Here is an 18,876-nt window from a genome sequence, read left to right on the forward strand (position 1 = left end):
CTGCTCCTCCACCTTACTAAGAACCCTACCGTTAAGTCTGTATTCCCCATTCTTATTGTCCTTCCAAAATGGCAGCCTCACACTTGGCAGGGTTGAACTCCATCTGCCATTCCTCAGCCCAGCTCTGCATCACATCTAAGTCCCTTTGCAGCCGACAACAGCCCTCCTCACTATCCACAACTCCACCAATCTTCGTATCGTCTGCAAATTTACTGATCCACCCTTTGACTCCCTCATCCAAGTCATTAATAAAAATTACAAACAGCAGAGGAACCAGAACTGATCCCTGCGGAACTCCACTTGTAACTGGGCTCCAGGCTGAATATTTACCATTTACCACCACTCTCTGACTTTGACTGGTTAGCCAGTTTTCTATCCAACTGGCCAAATTTCCCTCTATCCTATGCCTCCTGACTTTCCGCATAAGCCCACCATGGGGAACCTTATCAAATGCCTTACTAAAATCCATGTATACTACATCCACTGCTCTACCCTCATCCACATGCTTGGTCACCTCCTCAAAGAATTCAATAAGACTTGTAAGGCAAGACCTATCCTTCACAAATCCGTGCTGGCTGTCCCTCATCAAGCAGTGTCTTTCCAGATATTCATAAATCCTATCCCTCAGTACCCTTTCCATTACTTTGCCTACCACCGAAGTAAGACTAACTGGCCTGTAATTCCTGGGGTTATCCCTATTCCCTTTTTTGAACAGGGGCACAACATTTGCCACTCTCCAGTCCCCGGTACCACCCCTGTTGACAGTGAAGACGAAAAGATCATTGCCAACGGCTCTGCAATTTCCTCTCTTGCTTCCCATTTTCTGCGGCTCTGCACAAAGGCCGCCTTGCTGATCTTTGAGGGGCCCTATTCTCTCCCGAGTTACCCTTTTGTCCTTAATGTATTTGTAAAAACCCTTTGGATTCCCTAAACTCTATTTGCCAAATCTATCTCATGTCCCCTTTTTGCCCTCCTGATTTTCCTCTTAAGTGTACTCCTATTTCCTTTATCCTCTTCTAATGATTCCCTCGATCTATCCTGTCTATACCTGACATGATTCCTTCTTTTTCTTAACCAAACCCTCAATTTCTTTAGTCAATTAGCATTCCCTGTACCTACCAGCCTTTCCTTTCACCCTAACAGGAATATACTTTCTCTGGACTCTCGCTATCTCATTTCTGAAGGCTTCCCACTTTCCAGTGTCCCTTTACCTGCGAACATCTGTGCCCAATCAGCCTTTGAAAGTGAGAGAGTCATAGTGGAGTGCCACAAGGATCAGTGCTGGGCCCTCTACTTTTTGTCATTAACATAAATGATTTGGATGCAAGCATAAGACGTACACCAAAATTGGAGGTGTCGTGGACAGTGAAGAAGGTTACCTCAGATTACAACAGGATCAGGACCAGATGGGCCAATGGGCTGAGAAGTGGCAGATGGAGTTTAATTCAGGTAAATGCGAGAAAGGAAAGGAAATCTTAGCAGGATTTATACACTTAATGGTAAGGTCCTAGGGAGTGTTGCTGAACAAAGAGACCTTGGAGTGCAGGTTCATAGCTCCTTGAAAGTGGAGTCGCAGGTAGATAGGGTAGTGAAGGCGGCGTTTGGTATGCTTTCCTTTATTGGTCAGAGTATTGAGTACAGGAGTTGGGAGGTCATGTTGCGGCTGTACAGGACATTGGTTAGGCCACTGTTGGAATATTGCGTGCAGTTTTGGTCTCCTTCCTATCAGAAGGAAACCTGAAAGGGTTCAGAAAAGATTTACAAGGATGTTGCCAGGGTTGGAGGATTTGAGCTATAAGGAAAGGCTGAACAGGCTGGGGCTGTATTCCCTGGAGCGTCGGAAGCTGAGGGGTGACCTTATAGAGGTTTACAAAATCATGAGGGTTTTCCCTGGGGTCAAGTAGTCCAAAACTAGAGGGCATAGGTTTAGGGTGAGAGGGGAAAGATATAAAGAGACCTATGGGCAACTTTTTCACGCAGAGGGTGGTATGTGTATGGAATCAGCTGCCAGACGATGTGGTGGAGGCTGGTACAATTGCAACATTTAAGAGGCATTTGGATGGGTGTATGAGCAGGAAGGGTTTGGAGGGATATGGGCCGGGTGCTGGCAGGTTGGAGTAGATTGGGTCGACATGGACCGGTTGGACCGAAGGGTCTGTTTCCAACTGTACCTCTTATGCTCGCATCCAAATCATTTATGTAAATGACAAAAAGTAGAGGGCCCAACACCGATCCTTGTGGCACTCCACTGGTCACAGGCCTCCTGTCTGAAAAACAACCCTCCACCACCACCATCTGTCTTCTACCTTTGAGCCGGTTCTGTATCCAAATTGCTAGTTCTCCCTGTATTCCATGAGATCTAACCTTGCTAATCAGTCTCCCATGGGGAACCTTGTCTTACTGTAGTCCATATAGATCACATCTACTGCTCTGCCCTCATCAATCTTCTTTCTTGCCTAATACCGTCAAAATTGCTTTTCTCCAATTTAGAACTTCAACTTTTAGACCTGGTCTATCCTTTTCCATCACTATTTTAAAACTAATAGAATTAGTTACAGAAAACTGCAAAAGTAGTAAATTATCCTCATTTACCAATTAAACAAATGTGTTAATATGGATCTGACCTAATATGCAAAGGCCAGCATTTCAGGCAGCACAAGTAGCTACTCTGCATCAGGACAAAGAACAATTAAAACAAGGAATCAGTTGAGAATGAAGCTAGTAAAAACGTGAAAAACGACAAGCAGAAAACAAATTCTGGCAACTCAAATCCATGTATTAAGCGCCAAAAGGAATGTTTACTTCATGGACCATTTTCAGAATATTATTGCATAACTGCTTTTTTCATTACTAATAAAAGTAATACTGATCTAAACATAGATAATCCATTAATTTACATTAAATCTAAAAACAACAGATTTCTTAATAATTCAGCTTCTCAAATATTGGTACACTGTGGAATCATTGACATGTTAAGGACCTGTATAACTCATGAGATGGTTTCATACATGTCAAAGGAACTCCCTTGATTGTTGATGACGACATCTCTCAGGGGTGGCAGTCTTTTAGTTACTCAACAAATATCCACAACTGAAGTGTGTTCTTGAATAGTGAAAGCTGTTAACTAAATGAATTCTGTTAAATCAATTAGTAGTATAACCAAGCAAAGTTTTCAGCTTTAACCTATTAATTGATCCTGTGTTAGTTGATCTCAGCTAAAGTGGATATACATGCAATAAAATTAGCTTTGGAGCCACAGGAGGAAGGATGGAAAAATAAGTTTTATACTTTAGCTGAAAGCACACCTGTGAAGAACATGCAGTGCTGGAATCGAGTTTAGTTGGTAAGTAATTATCTACAGTCCACAAAGGACAATTGCTGAGTATACCCAAGACAGTCTTTGGATACTAAGGTAATCAAGGGAGATATGGTGATCAATGAAATGGAGGTAGATCATCAGTCCAGAGATTAGTAACTCCTGGAGAAGGCTGGCTACATCGAATGGCTTACCCGTGCTCTTAATTTTTAGGTTTTTGCATTTTAACAGAGACTCCAGGATTCATTCGGTTACCAGCTTTCACCATTCAAGACCACACTTCAGTTGTGGATATTTGTTGAGCAACTAAAAGGCTGCCACCTCAGAGGTGTCATCAACAATCAAAGGAGAGTAAAAATGAGTAGAAAATTGGCAAAACATTGAACTGTGATAACCACCCTCAAGTACTAACATCAGTCAGGAATGGGGAAAAAAAACCAATTCCGAATGTCACTCCTAAAGTAACTATTCTGAGGGGTTTAAAGTTAAATTAGAATACCTCCATGCAATGCCAAACGTTGGTCTCGGTGATGGATATGGCCAGATGTCCTGTGCAGGCTTTGCATTGTAGTTAAATCCTGGAACTTCTTGAATACCAGATCGCCTGGCTAATTTCCGTAGGTCATCATTGGGTAGGACAAATATGCTCTTCTTGCTGCTTTTGGTAATAAATTTACGGTATGAAGGCAGGGCCGTGCCAGACCTGGTCTTTTTGGGGCGACAAAACCGCATTAGTTTTACTTTGTCCTTGGTGGAATATTCTTTACTTACTGTCATGGTAGTTGTTGACATCCCACCTGGAGTGGCCACACAGTCAGTCACTGTGGTTGTGACAACAGTTTTTTCTGTGACTGTCACAGCATCCACAGTACAGTCCAGTTTTGGTGTGGTCACTTTTGTGATTGTTGTGGTTGTAGTTGTGGTTGAACAAACAGCACAGTTCTTGAGACAGGACACCACTGATGGAACACTGCTCTGTGGAGAAGAAGCTTCAGTTACACTAACAACAGTTTTGGACTGGGTCGAAATGGTTGTAGTCGTGGTAGTCATTTCAGTAATAATTGTTTTAACCTCATGATCCCCATTGACACCACCCATTTCATTTTCTGATTGCATCCCATTTTGCTCACTGAAGCTTTTACTCAAAGTGGAGTCTGATATTGAAATAAGGGGTGGAGAAACAGCTTTTTTATGCAGCTGTCCATCTATTTCCAATAGCTTTGCTCTATTTTCAGTCTCTAATGATTTATCCACATCAACATTTAAAAGGTCTGACTCTTTGGATGAATTTACTACCTCAGAAATATTAAGTAACCCTGATTCACTTCCCTGCAATAGTACGGGTTCTAACTTGGGTGGATTCACTTGTGCCTTTATCAGAGGGATTGAATCATCTAACTTCCGTGCCTTGATCTGTGGGTTTGAAATGTCTACACAGGGTGCCTTTACCTGCGAGACTGAATCATCTAATCTAGGTGTCTTTATCCGTGGGATTGAATCACTTATTCTGGGTGCCTTTACTTGAGGGACAGCATCATCTACGCTAGGTGCATTTAGCTGTGGGACTGAATCATCGACTCTGGGTGCATTTACATGTGGAACAGCATTATCTATGCTGGGTCCCTTTGCTTGGGAGGCAGCATCATCTGACCTTGGTGCTTTTAACTGTGGGACAGGATCTAACTTAGGTGATTTCACCTGTGGGATCGCATCATCTAGCCTGGGTGCCTTCAATTGGGACACTGCATTATCATTATTTGCTATTATATTATCTTGAACCTTAGAATGCGCAGCTATTACAGTCCTTCCTTCTACTCGATTTGACTTTTCCTCTAGGTCAACTATGGTAATATCCCCATTCATAACCAGCCTGACCAGTGGATCTCTTGCTGATGACTTTGTTTCATTTTCAGAGTTCACTTTGATGCTGCTCTTTTCTTTAACATGTTCTATATTATTAACAGCAACACCAGATGCTTCAGTTGGCACCAGTTCAGAGTTTTTCATAACAGTTGATTTTGATTCCACAACTTTTCCATTAACCTGATCAACTAGGTACTGATGCTCTAGTTTATCTACTGTTTGGATTTCAGAAATCTTAGTTTCCATATTGTCATCTATGTCCATTTTTTCAAAGCACTGACTTTCAATACTATTGCTTTCCTTGTGGACATGTAATTCTTTTATACCATTTTCCTCAATAATCATTGATTCAACACATTTTTCAGAAATTGCTTCATTGGTTTGTGGCTCGATCTTTTCAGGATAGACAATTCCAAAAATCTCTTTATTTATCTTAATTTCAGGGTTGTTTCTTTCAATGTTTTCATCAGTTTCCATTAGACCACTACTCCCTTCAACAACACCCATTTCCATCTTTGTGTTTAGATTGTCGTGGTTTCCTCCTCCTGCCAATGGCTCACCGATCTTGCCAACTTGCTCATTTTTCACATCAGAACTATTATTTACAGAATTTTTTCCCATAACCGACTGCACGCAGCTGCCTTCGGCTCCATTTTCCTGATTTTTTAAATGCAGGTCATTGGATTCATTGCTTGTGACCACCGATTCATTATTATTCTCAGTGGCATCCTTCGTAAGTTTTTGGTTTGATTTGGTATTGTCAATATCTGAATCCTTTAAGGGTGTTAAAACTGGATTATTTTCTTGCACCGACGCTTCACTTTTCTCGATGGCATTTTCTTGAACTGACGCCACGGAGCTTTCAAAGGTGAGCTTTGGAGAGATCTGACCCATATGTTCTTTTTCTTGTACTGCTCCAGGTTTTTTCTGAATACAGCTTCCAGCCTGATCAGGTTTCTGTGGTTCAGTTGCACCTTTGTGTTCTTTTTTCTGGAATTTCATTAAAGCTTCTTGTTTCAGTTTTTCTTGACGTTGCTTCTCTTCCATCGTAAACTGTTTTATTCGCCGATCCAGCAGTCCATCCAATTTTGATGTTTTTACTCTCTTTTTATACCAAGTCCTGAGTTGAAAGGCTTCACTCACATTGATAAGATCAGTAGAGATATTGCTTTCCTGTTCTTGTGAATTGGATTTAGTTCTGGACTCATCCAAATTCATTGGTTCATCCTTTATGAACTTATCACCATCAGTTCTGATATTTTCACTGTTCTCTAAAAGAAGAAAAAGCAAATAGTTAGCATTAAGAGTTGCATAATGGGAAACTGCCCTCCCTCAAAGTTTTCTGAAAGACATTTCCCAGTCTGACCATGTGTCAGTCCAATGAAGTGGCCAAGTGACTTAACGAGTAACCTCAGAGTGAATCATTTAGGTTGACCTAGATACAAGGAACTTTAAGGAAAGGGTTAGAGAAACAAAAGACGACGGGAAAGAGTTAACTTATTTCAAACATCATAAACCTTGATGTAGGAGAGAAAACTGGATTCACTCACAGGGCATCAAATCTCAAATGAGAGTAGAAAATTTGCACTTGCCCAAATTAGTGAGAAAAAGCAGAATTCCAAGCAAAATTCTCCAAGAGATCACAATCTAGTCTCTTTTCTTTTTTTTTTGAATTGTTATATTATCACAAATGAGCAAAGCTAACCAAGACCATTCAACACTCATGGATTTCAATTTCATCAACTACTTCTTCTCTTTTGCCTGTTCTATTTCATTACTGGATTAAAATAACATGCAGTGTACTCCTAAGTCAGAACATCTGTGCATATGGTAACGGTCTCAGTTGCTTAATAATTATTTAAATTACTTTCATTTAACTTGCATTCCAGAAAGATTAATTCCCAATACAAAATACATCAATGTGTGATATTAATGTGGATTCAAGTGATGTCACTGTACTAATTTCGACTTGTCAATTCATGATATTCACATTTTTATGCACACTTCATGAAATTTCTACCACACAAGTAACACCTATACCTTCCAAACAGATGAAGATACATTTTGAAAGTCTCATTTCCACATGCACCAGATTTATTCTTGCATATCCTGCAAATATAGCATTTCGCAAAGCACTGTTACAGCTTAGTGGAAGCTCTTCCAACTCTCACTACTTGGCAGTAAGACAGGACCACAAAAGATTCCACAATTGATATATCGCGAAATGCAAAGCAACAGGGAGGAGATTATCCATATACTCCTCTTCCATGTCACTGAAATAATGCAGTTCATAATCATCTACAAATCTACCAAGATAATTGGGGCTCGTGATATATGCAATATATTCAATGGGGAATATATAGAATGGAAATAACCTGGTTTTTAAAAATAACATGCATTTGTTAATAGTAAGGGGTTGCCTTATAACTGAGGCATATAACATTATTACCTCTCTTTGGAGTTTGTGATGACACAGGATTTGCGTCAATTTCCATTACTTCCTCCTTTTCTTCTACTTTGTCTTCCTCTTCTGACTTTATCTCAAATGACTTATCTGTGACTGTATCATTCTCTGGCAGATCTTTAGAGTCTTGAGATGATTGATGTTTCTTACAGCCTTCAGACTCCATTTTTACTGTAGAAGAACACTCATCTTGATCCAGTTTTGCATTATCTTTCTGGTCACCTAATAGATTGGCAAACCCCTTCATATTTTAGACAGATGAACCTGTATTCCTAAACCATTAACTCTAATAGTAAATTTTAAGAATCTAATTTGAATCACAATTGCAATCAGGATCAAACAGAAGCTGCAGAATCACCACTCTTAGAGCTTGATTGAGTGTAATGATTTGGAGGTGCCGGTGTTGGACTGGATTGGACCAGGTTATAGTCCAACAGGTTTATTTGGAAGCACTAGCTTTCAAAGCACTGCTCCTTAATCAGATGGTTGTGGAATACAAGATTCTAAGACACAGAATTTATAGCAAAAGTTTAGTGTGATGAAACTGAAATTATATATCGAAAAAGACCTGTAAAGCATTTCAGAATGACCATATTGGTTTCAGTTCTTTCATATGTAAATTGCAAAACTTTTTTTTATAAAAAAGTTACATTCTCAAGTGAACTTTAACAATTGGTGTCATGTGAGCCCAAATAATGCATTGAAGGTGCGAGCTGCCATGTGTGAGACTGTGTGCCACAATGGTCAGACTGATTCTAATCTAAAAAACAGATTTACAGAAACTTACATGGATTCACATAGTTTTCGAGCAAAGTAAAATGTAATTTGGTTTACATTTTATGAGAGTAATAATGTTAGCAAGTTTTGAGAAGATTTGTAGTTTAGTTTGAGGTTCTGAATGTAGGTTTGCTCACTGAGCTGGAAGGTTCGTTATTACGAAAACGCTTCATGAAAACAAACATTCCAGCTCAGTAGGCAAACCTACGTCCAGTAATAATACTAAATAAAGTAAAGAGCACTCAAATTTGCATTTAAGATATTTAGTTCAGGTTTATCTTGAAAAATTTTCATACTGCAATTTTTTTTAACATCAGAATTTAAAAAGAAATTGGACTTGAGAGCACATAGTCCTTTGAGCCTGCTCCACCATTCAATGGCCGATCTGGTGTGGTTCCGTGCCCCAATTCCTGTTCGCATCCCATAAACACTGAATCCTTGTCTATCAAAATTATTAACAATACGGCCTTGAATAAATTAAAGATGCAACTTTTGCAACTTTCTGGGAAGAGAACTCGTCATTCAAACAACGAGTCAAAAAGGAGATCTCTTATTCATAAGCAGAGACTTTTTTCTTCAAATTCAACAACGGCAGTTTACAACACAATCTTATTTTTCTGTTACTGAGATGTGAATTGTCAAGATATTAAAAATGTTGAATGCTCAACAGTGAAGAAATATTGCACAGCACAATCAACCACGGCGGAGCTGAAACATACCTTCCAGCTCTTTCCGATAATGTACATTCGTATTTCCAGGTAGCCGAGGCACAAAACGATGGACGTGAGTTTTACTAATCCACATCCAACCACCATATCCCGTTACACGATATTCTTCTCCCTTTTGTTTCCATACCTGTGTTAATGTCAAGTTAAATTTATGCAGTTTAAATAACAAAATATTGCACTTTCTCTCCCCTATCATGTCTCTAGTCCCTGATGACACATCACCAGAGCGGAAAAAACTTTGAATTATACTTCTTTGTTAATGAGTGATTATCCAATTGGCAGGTCTGTATAAATTTTCCAGTGGTTTGGAGTTAAGAATATCATTACTCTAGCAGACAGCTAACAACTGACTCACCTTAAGTGTAGAGTCTTATAGTTCAACCATACTGTTGAATCTTTAACTGTCAACTTCATTTAATTATTTTTGTATCAAAGATCGATGACTTATGTTCTTGCTAAGTCATGAGAAAATATCCATAATTAGTGGTAACCTGACAACCTACCTGATGCTTTACAGGGAAAGTATATTTCACCCAAGTAGCTTGCTGCATAACTTCCTCTTCCTCTTGTTTCCGCTCTCGCTTTTTAATTTTTTCCTTTTCTTCTCTTTCAACTGACGTTAATCGATAAAACCTGTGATCAATGCAGGAATATTATCTTAGTTTTCTACAGACCCAAATAAAGATTTATGTCTCAATGAGAATTCATGATGACCACTCGAAAACTAGACCAGATTATCCAACTTTTTTTTATTTCCTTTCTAGTTTCACGGGTCATTGATAACCAGTGATGGGTATTTTAGAGATTACGATTTAGAAGCACAGAACATAATTCAAGTAAAACCTATAAACTATATTGCAGTGTCAAACATGTTGGTATTAAATACCTTTACTTGTTATTTTAAATACCTATATTCATTATATTCCAGCTAGATCACATGGTTTTGGAACAATGGCTCCCAATAATTTTTCATATTTTTGACTCCTTTCATGCCATGCATTATCCTGTCAACGGACCAAACCGATAATGATAACTGGAGATATGTGGGAAAAAAGTACATGAGGGGGACTTCATATCAATCCCTCAGAAAATACAGGTAAAGCAGTACATTAATTTTTTTTTAAGATACTAGATTACCTAGTGTTATTCTGTATTTTATTTATAATGGAAAATAAAATCACATTCTGATTAAGTTCTTGGTAGGATATTCTATCTTCCTATTTAAAAGGTAAAAAAAGAGGTGGTGATCAACCTTTATTTACTTTTTTTTTAAAAGAAGCCTGCAAGAATAATTAGGTATTAAGCTAAGGTTATACCAAAAAAATAGAAAAGGCAACAAAATTAAGCAAAATCACCTGGTATGCCCTAATGAATCTCGCCAGACTGGAAGCATGACAACAGGTTTGATTGCACACTCAAGGATTGCAAGAGCTAGTGCAAATTCCCTTGGTTTACTGCACATCTGGACTGCTTTTATCCAATTAGATCTGAAAAAATTTGTTCAAACAAAGTTGATTATTGCACATACATCAGTAAAATCAACAATGCAAGTTTATTCTGTCTCTGAAGTTTGTAAAACCTGCAAAATCAAAATATGGAGTTCACTGAACATTCTCCATTTGCTTGGAAGAGAATATCTCGAATAATACAAGCTCAACACCATTCATGGCAAAGCAGCCTCCTTGGATGGCACTCTATCACCCTCTTCCATCACCAGTGTACAGTGGCAGCATGTGTATCATCTACGAGATGCACTGCAACAATTCACTAAAGCTCTGCAATGACATCTTCCAAACTTACAACCTCTCCCCTGTTAGAAGGGCAAGGGTAGTTGGTGGCTGGACAGATGGCAATGTGTGGACACTGTACTAGTACTCCTGAATTTCAGTCGAATGCTCTCAGTCATAGGTTCAAATCCCACAATGGCAGCAAGTGGAAAGGTAGCTGACAGATTGATGTGACAGAATGGAGTTCCATTTCATGGGTCACTGGCCCATAAATAGTGGGAGTAAAAGGTCAAATATGGAAAGATGTTTTACATATCAAAAGAGTAAGACAAGAAAAGACTGATACAGGAAATTAAGAGGAGAATGTCAGGAAGCAGAAAAAAACAAAAACAATCTTGGATAACACCAGTCAAGACTTAATGTTAAAAGATAACAATAAAGGCTGCTTATCCATTATGGACACACAGTATATTCAAAAATAAACAAATTGATAGCACACTTTGATGTAAACAAATACAACTGATAACCAAAAGAGAGATATGGCTTCAGGATGGCAAGGATTGGGTTCTTAATATTATCAAGGGAAATATGACCTTCAAGAATTCAGGAAGCCAGATGGAAGCGTAACTCTGTCATCAAGGATGCATTTACATAACGGTTAGAAATAGTCATGGCTGAGGAGATTAGGATGTAGAATCAGTTTGATTGAAGGTACTGAATAGTAGGAGAAAGAAGTGGTCCACAAGCCCCATTACAATGATCACAATGTGGGACAAAGTATAAAAGAAATATTGGATGTTTCTGATAAAGCAACCGCATTAAATCACAGGTGATTTTAAAGTAAATAGAAAGATCAAATTGGCAATAGAAATGTGCATCAGGAATTCATAAATTGCTTTTCAGATTGTTCCTTAGAATTGCAGTTTTTGGAACTGTCAGAATAAAATAAAACAAAGAACTGTAGATATGAAATAAAAACAAATTACTGGTAAAACTCAGCAGGCCTGGCAGCATCTGTGGAGAGAAAGCAGAGTTAATGTTTCAAGTCTGGTGATTCTTCGTCAGAACCATCACAGAACTCCAAATGTTAACGCTACTTTCTCTCCACAGATGCTGCCAGATCTGCAGGTTATATTCGACTTGCTATTGTATAATGTGACATAATTAACTCATGACCTCAGAGTTAAAGTCATCCTCGGTAGCAGTAATTTGCATTGGTTTGGATTCATGCCCAAGGTCCCTCTGTTCCACTACACACCTTAAGGCCCTACCATTCATCATGAAACTCCTGCCTTCATTTGACATTCCAAAATGCAACATCTCACATTTAGCTATATTAAACTCTATTTGCCATTTCTCGGCCCACTTCCCCAGCTGATGAAGGTCCTGCTGCAATTTCTGATAACCTTCCTCACTGTCCACGATGCTGCCTATTTTAGTGTCATTTGCAAACTTACTAATCATGCCTTGTACATGCTCATCCAAATCACTGACATAGATAACAAACAGTAATGGGCCCAACAGTGACCCCCAGAGGCACTCCGCTAGTCACAGGCCTCCAGTCTGACATGCATCCTCTCACTATTACTGTCAGCTTCCTACCATTAAACTAATTTTGTATCCAGTTTTCCAGCTCCCCCTTGATTTCATGCAATCTTAACCTTCCAAAACAGCCTACCACATGGAACCTTATAAAAGGCCTTATATGGACTACATGTACCACCCTGCCCTCATCAACCTTCCTGGTCAAAGAAGTTAACAAGTTTGAGGGGCATGATCTCCCATTCACAAAGCCATGTTGACTACTCCTAATTAAACCTTGCCTTTCCAAATGCACACACATCTCCCAAAAACTTGTCAAGTCACTTACCCACCACATATGTTAAGCTTACCAGTCTATAGTTCCCAGGCTTTTCATTGAAGCCCTTCTTGAATAATGGCTATCCTCCAGTTTTCCAGGACCTCACCCTTGGCTAACGATGATGCAGAAATATCAGCCAGGGCCCCACAATTTCTTCTCTAGACTCTTGCAGTTTTCTTGGATATATCTGGTTAGGACCAGGAGATTTATCCACTTTCATACATTCTAATTCATCCAACACCTCTACTGTGATATGCACAGTGCCCAAGATATCACCACGAATTTCCCCAAGTTCCCAAGATTTCATGTCTTTCTCCATGGTAAACACAGCTGAGAAATAATCATTTAGAACCTTGCCCATCTGCAGTGCTACACATAAATGCCCACTTTGGTCCTTGAGGGGCCCTATGCTCTCTCTAGATATTATTTTTCCTTTAATATACTTCAAGTACCTCTTCAGATTCGCCCTAATCTTCTCAGCCAAGGCTCTCTCATACCCTCCGTTTGCCCTCCTGATTTCCTTTTTCAGTGGACTCCTGCATTCCCTGTATACCACCAGGATTTCCCCGATTGCAGTTGTCTGTACCTGAGCTACACCACCACCTTTTTTTTCTGACTAAAGCCTCACTTTTTCCTGTCATTCAGGATTCCCTATTCCTGCCAACCTTGCCCTTTACCCTCAGAGGAACATATAGACCTTAAACTTTAGCTGCATCACTTTTAGTGCCCTCCCACTTTGCCTGCAAGCACACTACTCCAAACAACCCCTGCAAGCTCCTGTCTAATTCTACCAAAATTCACCTTGCCCTAATGTAGAATTCAAACCTGTGGACCAGTTTTGTCCCTCTCCATAACTATTTTAAAAATTAATACAACTATGGTCACTGGTCCCAAAGTCCTCCCTCACTGTCACCTCAGTACCTGTCCTGCCCTATTTCCCCTTCCTCTAATTCCCATTGATTATTTGGGGCCTATAGTACAACCTCAATAAGACCACCATCTCCTCTTTATTTCTTAGCTCCACTCACAAAGCCTCAAAGATGTGCCTTAGACTTAAGTGGCTTTCATCTGAAAACTAGGCTGAAATCCACAACACAGAACAACCTCGGTTATTCGAACATTGATTATCCGAATTTCGGATTATCCAAACAAGATCTCAAAGTCCCAATGCTTGGGTAATCCGAACATTCGATTATCCAAACAAAATACTCCTTGTCTGCGTCTTTCGAATAATCAAGGTAGCCAAAACAGTTTCAAGTATTGAACATTAGATGGTGTCCTCTGTCATTTCAACATACATCACCAGTTTTGCCAAGACCAATATTTCAGCTTGATACATTTATATGTTGGTGTTTAAAACAACAGCTTGGTGGCAAACTGCAGCAGGCAAATTATATTTCCCAGTTATCTCTATAAACATTTTTTGCTGAAATTGCAATATTGCCTATTGATTTCAAACTCAGAAGAAAATTAAGCAGCATAAAAGTACAATCTATAAACACGCAAAGAAACTAATTCCATTCACCTATGTGAAGCCCAGTTAGGATGCAGGAATGAGGATGGGATATTATTCTCCAGCTGGATAATGGTCAGTCTTAAAGTAGATATTGTAAGTACTTTTGACCCATGCACAGCACCATTCCACTTGAACTCGCCTGCAGGGGTCATGCAGAACTTATGTGAAAGATGCCTTCGTTTGTCATGATCTTCTCGGTGCTGATGCTTGTTGAGCGCCAAGGTGCTGGTGCTGTATTGGTTTTGGTAGACACGATACTTTCCCTCTTGACCCAACTTGAACAAGTTGTTCACAATTCCCTTCATCACCAGATCTTTCCTTGTACTCAGACGAGAAACTTCCCCTTGTGAATTCACCACCAGGACCTGAAAAGTAAATAAGCCCAACATGCCATTTTATATTAATACATGCTCCAAATTCTCACTGTTTGCTAGTTCAATATAAATATCTATAAATAGTTTAAGCTGAATTTACAGCCATCTTGAGAAGGTAGTTAAACTTCAAAATTTCTGGAAGAGGGAGCATTGGTGGTTATGGAAGTATTAATAACATTGCTGTATTCCCTTCTCCTCCACTATTGCCAGGAAGACAAATAAATGGATATCTTCATGTAAACATCAAGAAGTTGCAGTGGGGGATCAGGAGAGAGGCAACATGAATAAAATTTGCATGAGGTGGAGTTGATGGCCTAAAAATCTTTCACTGGCTCCACAGTTTATGTTCTTGCAGTAAATGTGGTAAGCAGACGAAATATCTCAAAGATCTAAGACTTACAGGTAATTCAAAAGAATACCTAAAGTTACCTTAAGTTTAAAGAGAAATTTAGTTGATCAATATATACCTCTACGTGTTGTTTGCAATGCCATTCAATTTATATCTAGGATTATGTACAAGCTGGTCTCTCACCTCTCTGCCTTCCTTAAATGATTTATTTGCTTCATGCACTGCAGCTGCAGCCTGGGCGCTCTTAAGCTGACTCAACTTGCTATCAGGGTTCCGTAACCTTGTGACCATCCGAGTAGGGATAGATGATCCTTTACCAGCTCCAGAGGAATCACCATTTTCACCGTATGTTTTATCACCGCTGAATTCTGCTGATTCTACAGCAAACAATTACTAGTGAGTTATCAATGATAATGCATAATTCACTCAAACAATCTTAGATATATTGTTACACATCATATCCTACTCATTTGTATTTTTTTAATGATAGGAGGCTAGAGTCCACCATTACTTAATTCCCATTCCTCCACAGATCACAACATAACAAAAATACTTATTCCAGTTAACATGATCAATTAAACATCAAATCTCTGTCAGGATTTAAACAGGATATATCAAGCAGATTTCGTAATGAACACAATTATTGATGTATCAAAAGGTGCAATAACTGGTTTACACAGTCAGTAACACAGAAATATATGCTTATCCTTCTAAATATCCCAAAACTCTCATGCATGCAAACACAAAACGCAAACATATATATATTCTTAAAGTTAAAGAGATTTCTCAGTAGAGATTGGTGTTCTAAAATCAAACACTTTGGCCAAAGTGTTAATTAAGTTCAGTCTTGGACTGAGCACATGCACCTGAAGGTTAAGGGGAAGGAAGTACCTCAAAATCTTTTCTCTCAGAGGCCAATCAAGTTGGAGAATTCTTTACTATCGAGAGTTATCAAGGCTTGATCATTAAGTATATTCAGGCCTAAGACAGATTTTTTCCTCATCATTACGGAGATCAACAGTTATAGCAATAAAGCAGGAAAGTGGAACGGAGGATTCTCAGATCAGAATGATCTCATCAAATGTTGCAGCAGATTCTATGGTCTACTTCTGGGTATGATCTTCTGGTATTTCTTGACGTCCTAAAGTCTGTTGTTCGAGAACTCCGGCATGTGAGGCTATTACTAATGATGAACAATTATCTTTGAAGCCTTCCAGCACAATTTGTTCAGAAAGTGCAATTTTGAGATGCTCTTTTGACACTTTCAGAAGAAATTCATAAACCAAAGTACCTACTTCTCCTGGAAATATGTCACAGCATGTCCAAACAACCTGATTAAAATAACTTCCCTTCCAACTCAGCTCATTCTTTGTAGCCTTCCCTCCGAATGAGACAGATAAAACACAAGAACCTTCTCCAAGCCAGGAACTGTTCAAAAAACACACCTAACTAGGTCAAAAGCTGGACAAGCAATTATCATCAGTCATGCTATTTCTAAGAACTTTCATTTTTAAACAAAAACTCCAATGACATTGGACACCTTCCAATAACCTCTTAAGGAAACCATTCTAAGTGTTTCCACAAAACTTTAAACGAATCCCTTTTCCGCAATCCTCGCGGAATGAAACACGAAAAGTTTTCATAATACATTTGATTTTTATTTAAAAACCTTCAGCTTAGGGAAACCTCTTCAAAAGTAACAGTTCCATAATACTAGGTTTTTGGTTTTTAACATGAATCAAGGTTCAAAGTTTGTGCGAAGATTTGTAGCTCGGGTGCTCGTTGTTGTGGTTCTGTTCGCCGAGCTGGAAGTTTTTGTTGCAAACGTTTCGTCCCCTGGCTAGGCGACATCATCAGTGCTTGAGAGCCTCCTGTGAAGCGCTTCTTTGATGTTTCCTCCGGTGTTTATAGTGGTCTGTCCCTGCCGTTTCCAGTTGTCAGTTTCAGCTGTCCGCTGTAGTGGTTGGTATATTGGGTCCAGGTCGATGTGTTTGTTGATGGAGTTTGTGGATGAATGCCATGCCTCTAGGGATTCCCTGGCTGTTCTCTGTCTGGCTTGCCCTATGATAGTAGTGTTGTCCCAGTCGAATTCATGTTGCTTGTTGTCTGCGTGTGTGGCTACTAAGGATAGCTGGTCGTGTCGTTTCGTGGCTAGTTGATGTTCATGTATGCGGATTGTTAGCAGTCTTCCTGTTTGTCCTATATAGTGTTTTGTGCAGTCCTTGCATGGTATTTTGTACACTACATTAGTTTTGCTCATGTTAGGTATCGGGTCCTTCGTTCTGGTGAGTTGTTGTCTGAGCGTGACTGTTGGTTTGTGTGCCGTTATGAGTCCTAGGGGTCGCAGTAGTCTGGCTGTCAGTTCTGAGACGCTCCTGATGTATGGTAGTGTGGCTAGTCCTTTTGGTTGTGGTATGTCCTCGTTCCGTGGTCTTTCTCAGGCATCTGTTGATGAAGTTGCGCGGGTATCCGTTTTTGGCGAATACCTTGTATAGGTGTTCCTCCTCTTCTTTTTGCAGTTCTGGTGTACTACAGTGTGTTGTGGCCCTTTTGAATAGTGTCCTGATGCAGCTTCGTTTGTGTGTTGGGGTGGTTACTTTCATAGTTTAGGACTTGGTCTGTGTGTGTGGCTTTCCTGTATACCCTTGTAGTGAATTCTCCGTTCGGTGTTCATAAGCTGTCTCAAAACTTAAAGGTACAAGAAAATCATATGCAAGTGGGATTCGATAAGAAATCACCTATGCAGTTTCCTAAAAGATTGGAGAAACATACTAAAGCTCTACATGATACATGATTAATTGAAGTAATTAATTTGGTTGAGGAAATCCCCTATAGCAATCAACTCTAAACTGTCTTCTGCAATAGATTTAGCTTTTTTAATGCAACATTAATTATAAAGCTTTTTTTTCAACTGTGGTATCAACAAACAATAGCACACAGATACAAATGGATTTAAAAAGTGTTTTTCCATCAATTGACTCACTAAGAGTGTTACAGGAATTCCTTCATGTCATGTTGAAGATTTTAAGCACAAACTTGTATTTTTTAAAAGTAATTTAGACAAGTTTTTTCCACAATGCATGTAAAATAAGGCTGAAAACAGTTATCTATATAAGGTCAACAGGGAGGTGACAGCCTAGTCGTATTATTGCTAAACTGTTGACCCAGACAGCAAGGTAATGTTCCAGAGACCTGGGTTCAAATTCTGCCATGGCACTTAGTGAATTTGAAATCAATAAATATATGGAACTAAGGGTCTAATGAAAAGTAACTCTGAAATTCAGGAGTACACATCCAGGAAAGATGTTAAAAGCTAGAGAATTACATATGAAATCCATCAAAATACTTGCAATAGCGTAGTGTATCAGTGTACCAAACCATTGATCACATGATTGTAGGCTTCTGTTCCCAATTTCCCATATATGTAAATGCTTATAAGAAAATGGACTAAAAAATTAAATTGTGGGAGAAAAGAGGGGAAATAATACAGATACTTTTGGAGATGGTTGCTCAGGAGTGAGGTAAACAACTCAATTTTCTCAGCCAAGCATTTTCCATGTTCTTTGGACAGTTAACTGCAACTCACACTCTAATTCGGTTCTAGCATGCATCAAGATCATTACTGTCCCCTGAGTGAGAAGAATCTCCATATTCAGGTGTAGCTCTAGATGCCACTGTAATCAGTAGTATGACTCTATATTGCCCATGAGTGCGCTGTTAGGCAACCTATTAAATATTCCAGTATTGCTTCAGGAGTTTTGACTCTTCGGACAATCATCTTCTTTGACATACTTTAAAACTATAAATGTAATCCCCTGTACAAAAATTAGCAAAGGTTCATATTATTTCATGAAAAAAATACGAAACTTTCAGTTTTGTCAATTTTTTTGGGGCCAGAGTT

At 39.1% G+C, this 18,876-nt stretch overlaps 1 protein-coding gene across 4 annotated transcripts in view; it reads right to left on the reverse strand.

Annotated features, from left to right (window-relative positions):
• The window catches only part of bptf (bromodomain PHD finger transcription factor), a 147,047-nt gene that overhangs the window by 61,407 nt on the left and 66,764 nt on the right, over window positions 1-18,876 (reverse strand). For all 4 annotated transcript variants that reach the window (XM_043715050.2, XM_043715048.2, XM_088000732.1 and 1 more), the window contains exons 8-14: window positions 15,159-15,352; window positions 14,262-14,617; window positions 10,504-10,635; window positions 9,652-9,781; window positions 9,140-9,275; window positions 7,629-7,865; window positions 3,816-6,450 (exon numbers count right to left, since the gene is read on the reverse strand). In XM_043715050.2, coding sequence (XP_043570985.2) covers window positions 3,816-6,450; window positions 7,629-7,865; window positions 9,140-9,275; window positions 9,652-9,781; window positions 10,504-10,635; window positions 14,262-14,617; window positions 15,159-15,352 — 3,820 coding nt within the window. The remainder of the gene's footprint in view (window positions 1-3,815; window positions 6,451-7,628; window positions 7,866-9,139; window positions 9,276-9,651; window positions 9,782-10,503; window positions 10,636-14,261; window positions 14,618-15,158; window positions 15,353-18,876) is intronic.

This window comes from Chiloscyllium plagiosum, unplaced genomic scaffold (assembly GCF_037043375.1).
Source record: "Chiloscyllium plagiosum isolate Xiang-an unplaced genomic scaffold, Cpla_swu_hap1 HiC_scaffold_25, whole genome shotgun sequence".
NCBI lineage: Eukaryota > Metazoa > Chordata > Chondrichthyes > Orectolobiformes > Hemiscylliidae > Chiloscyllium > Chiloscyllium plagiosum.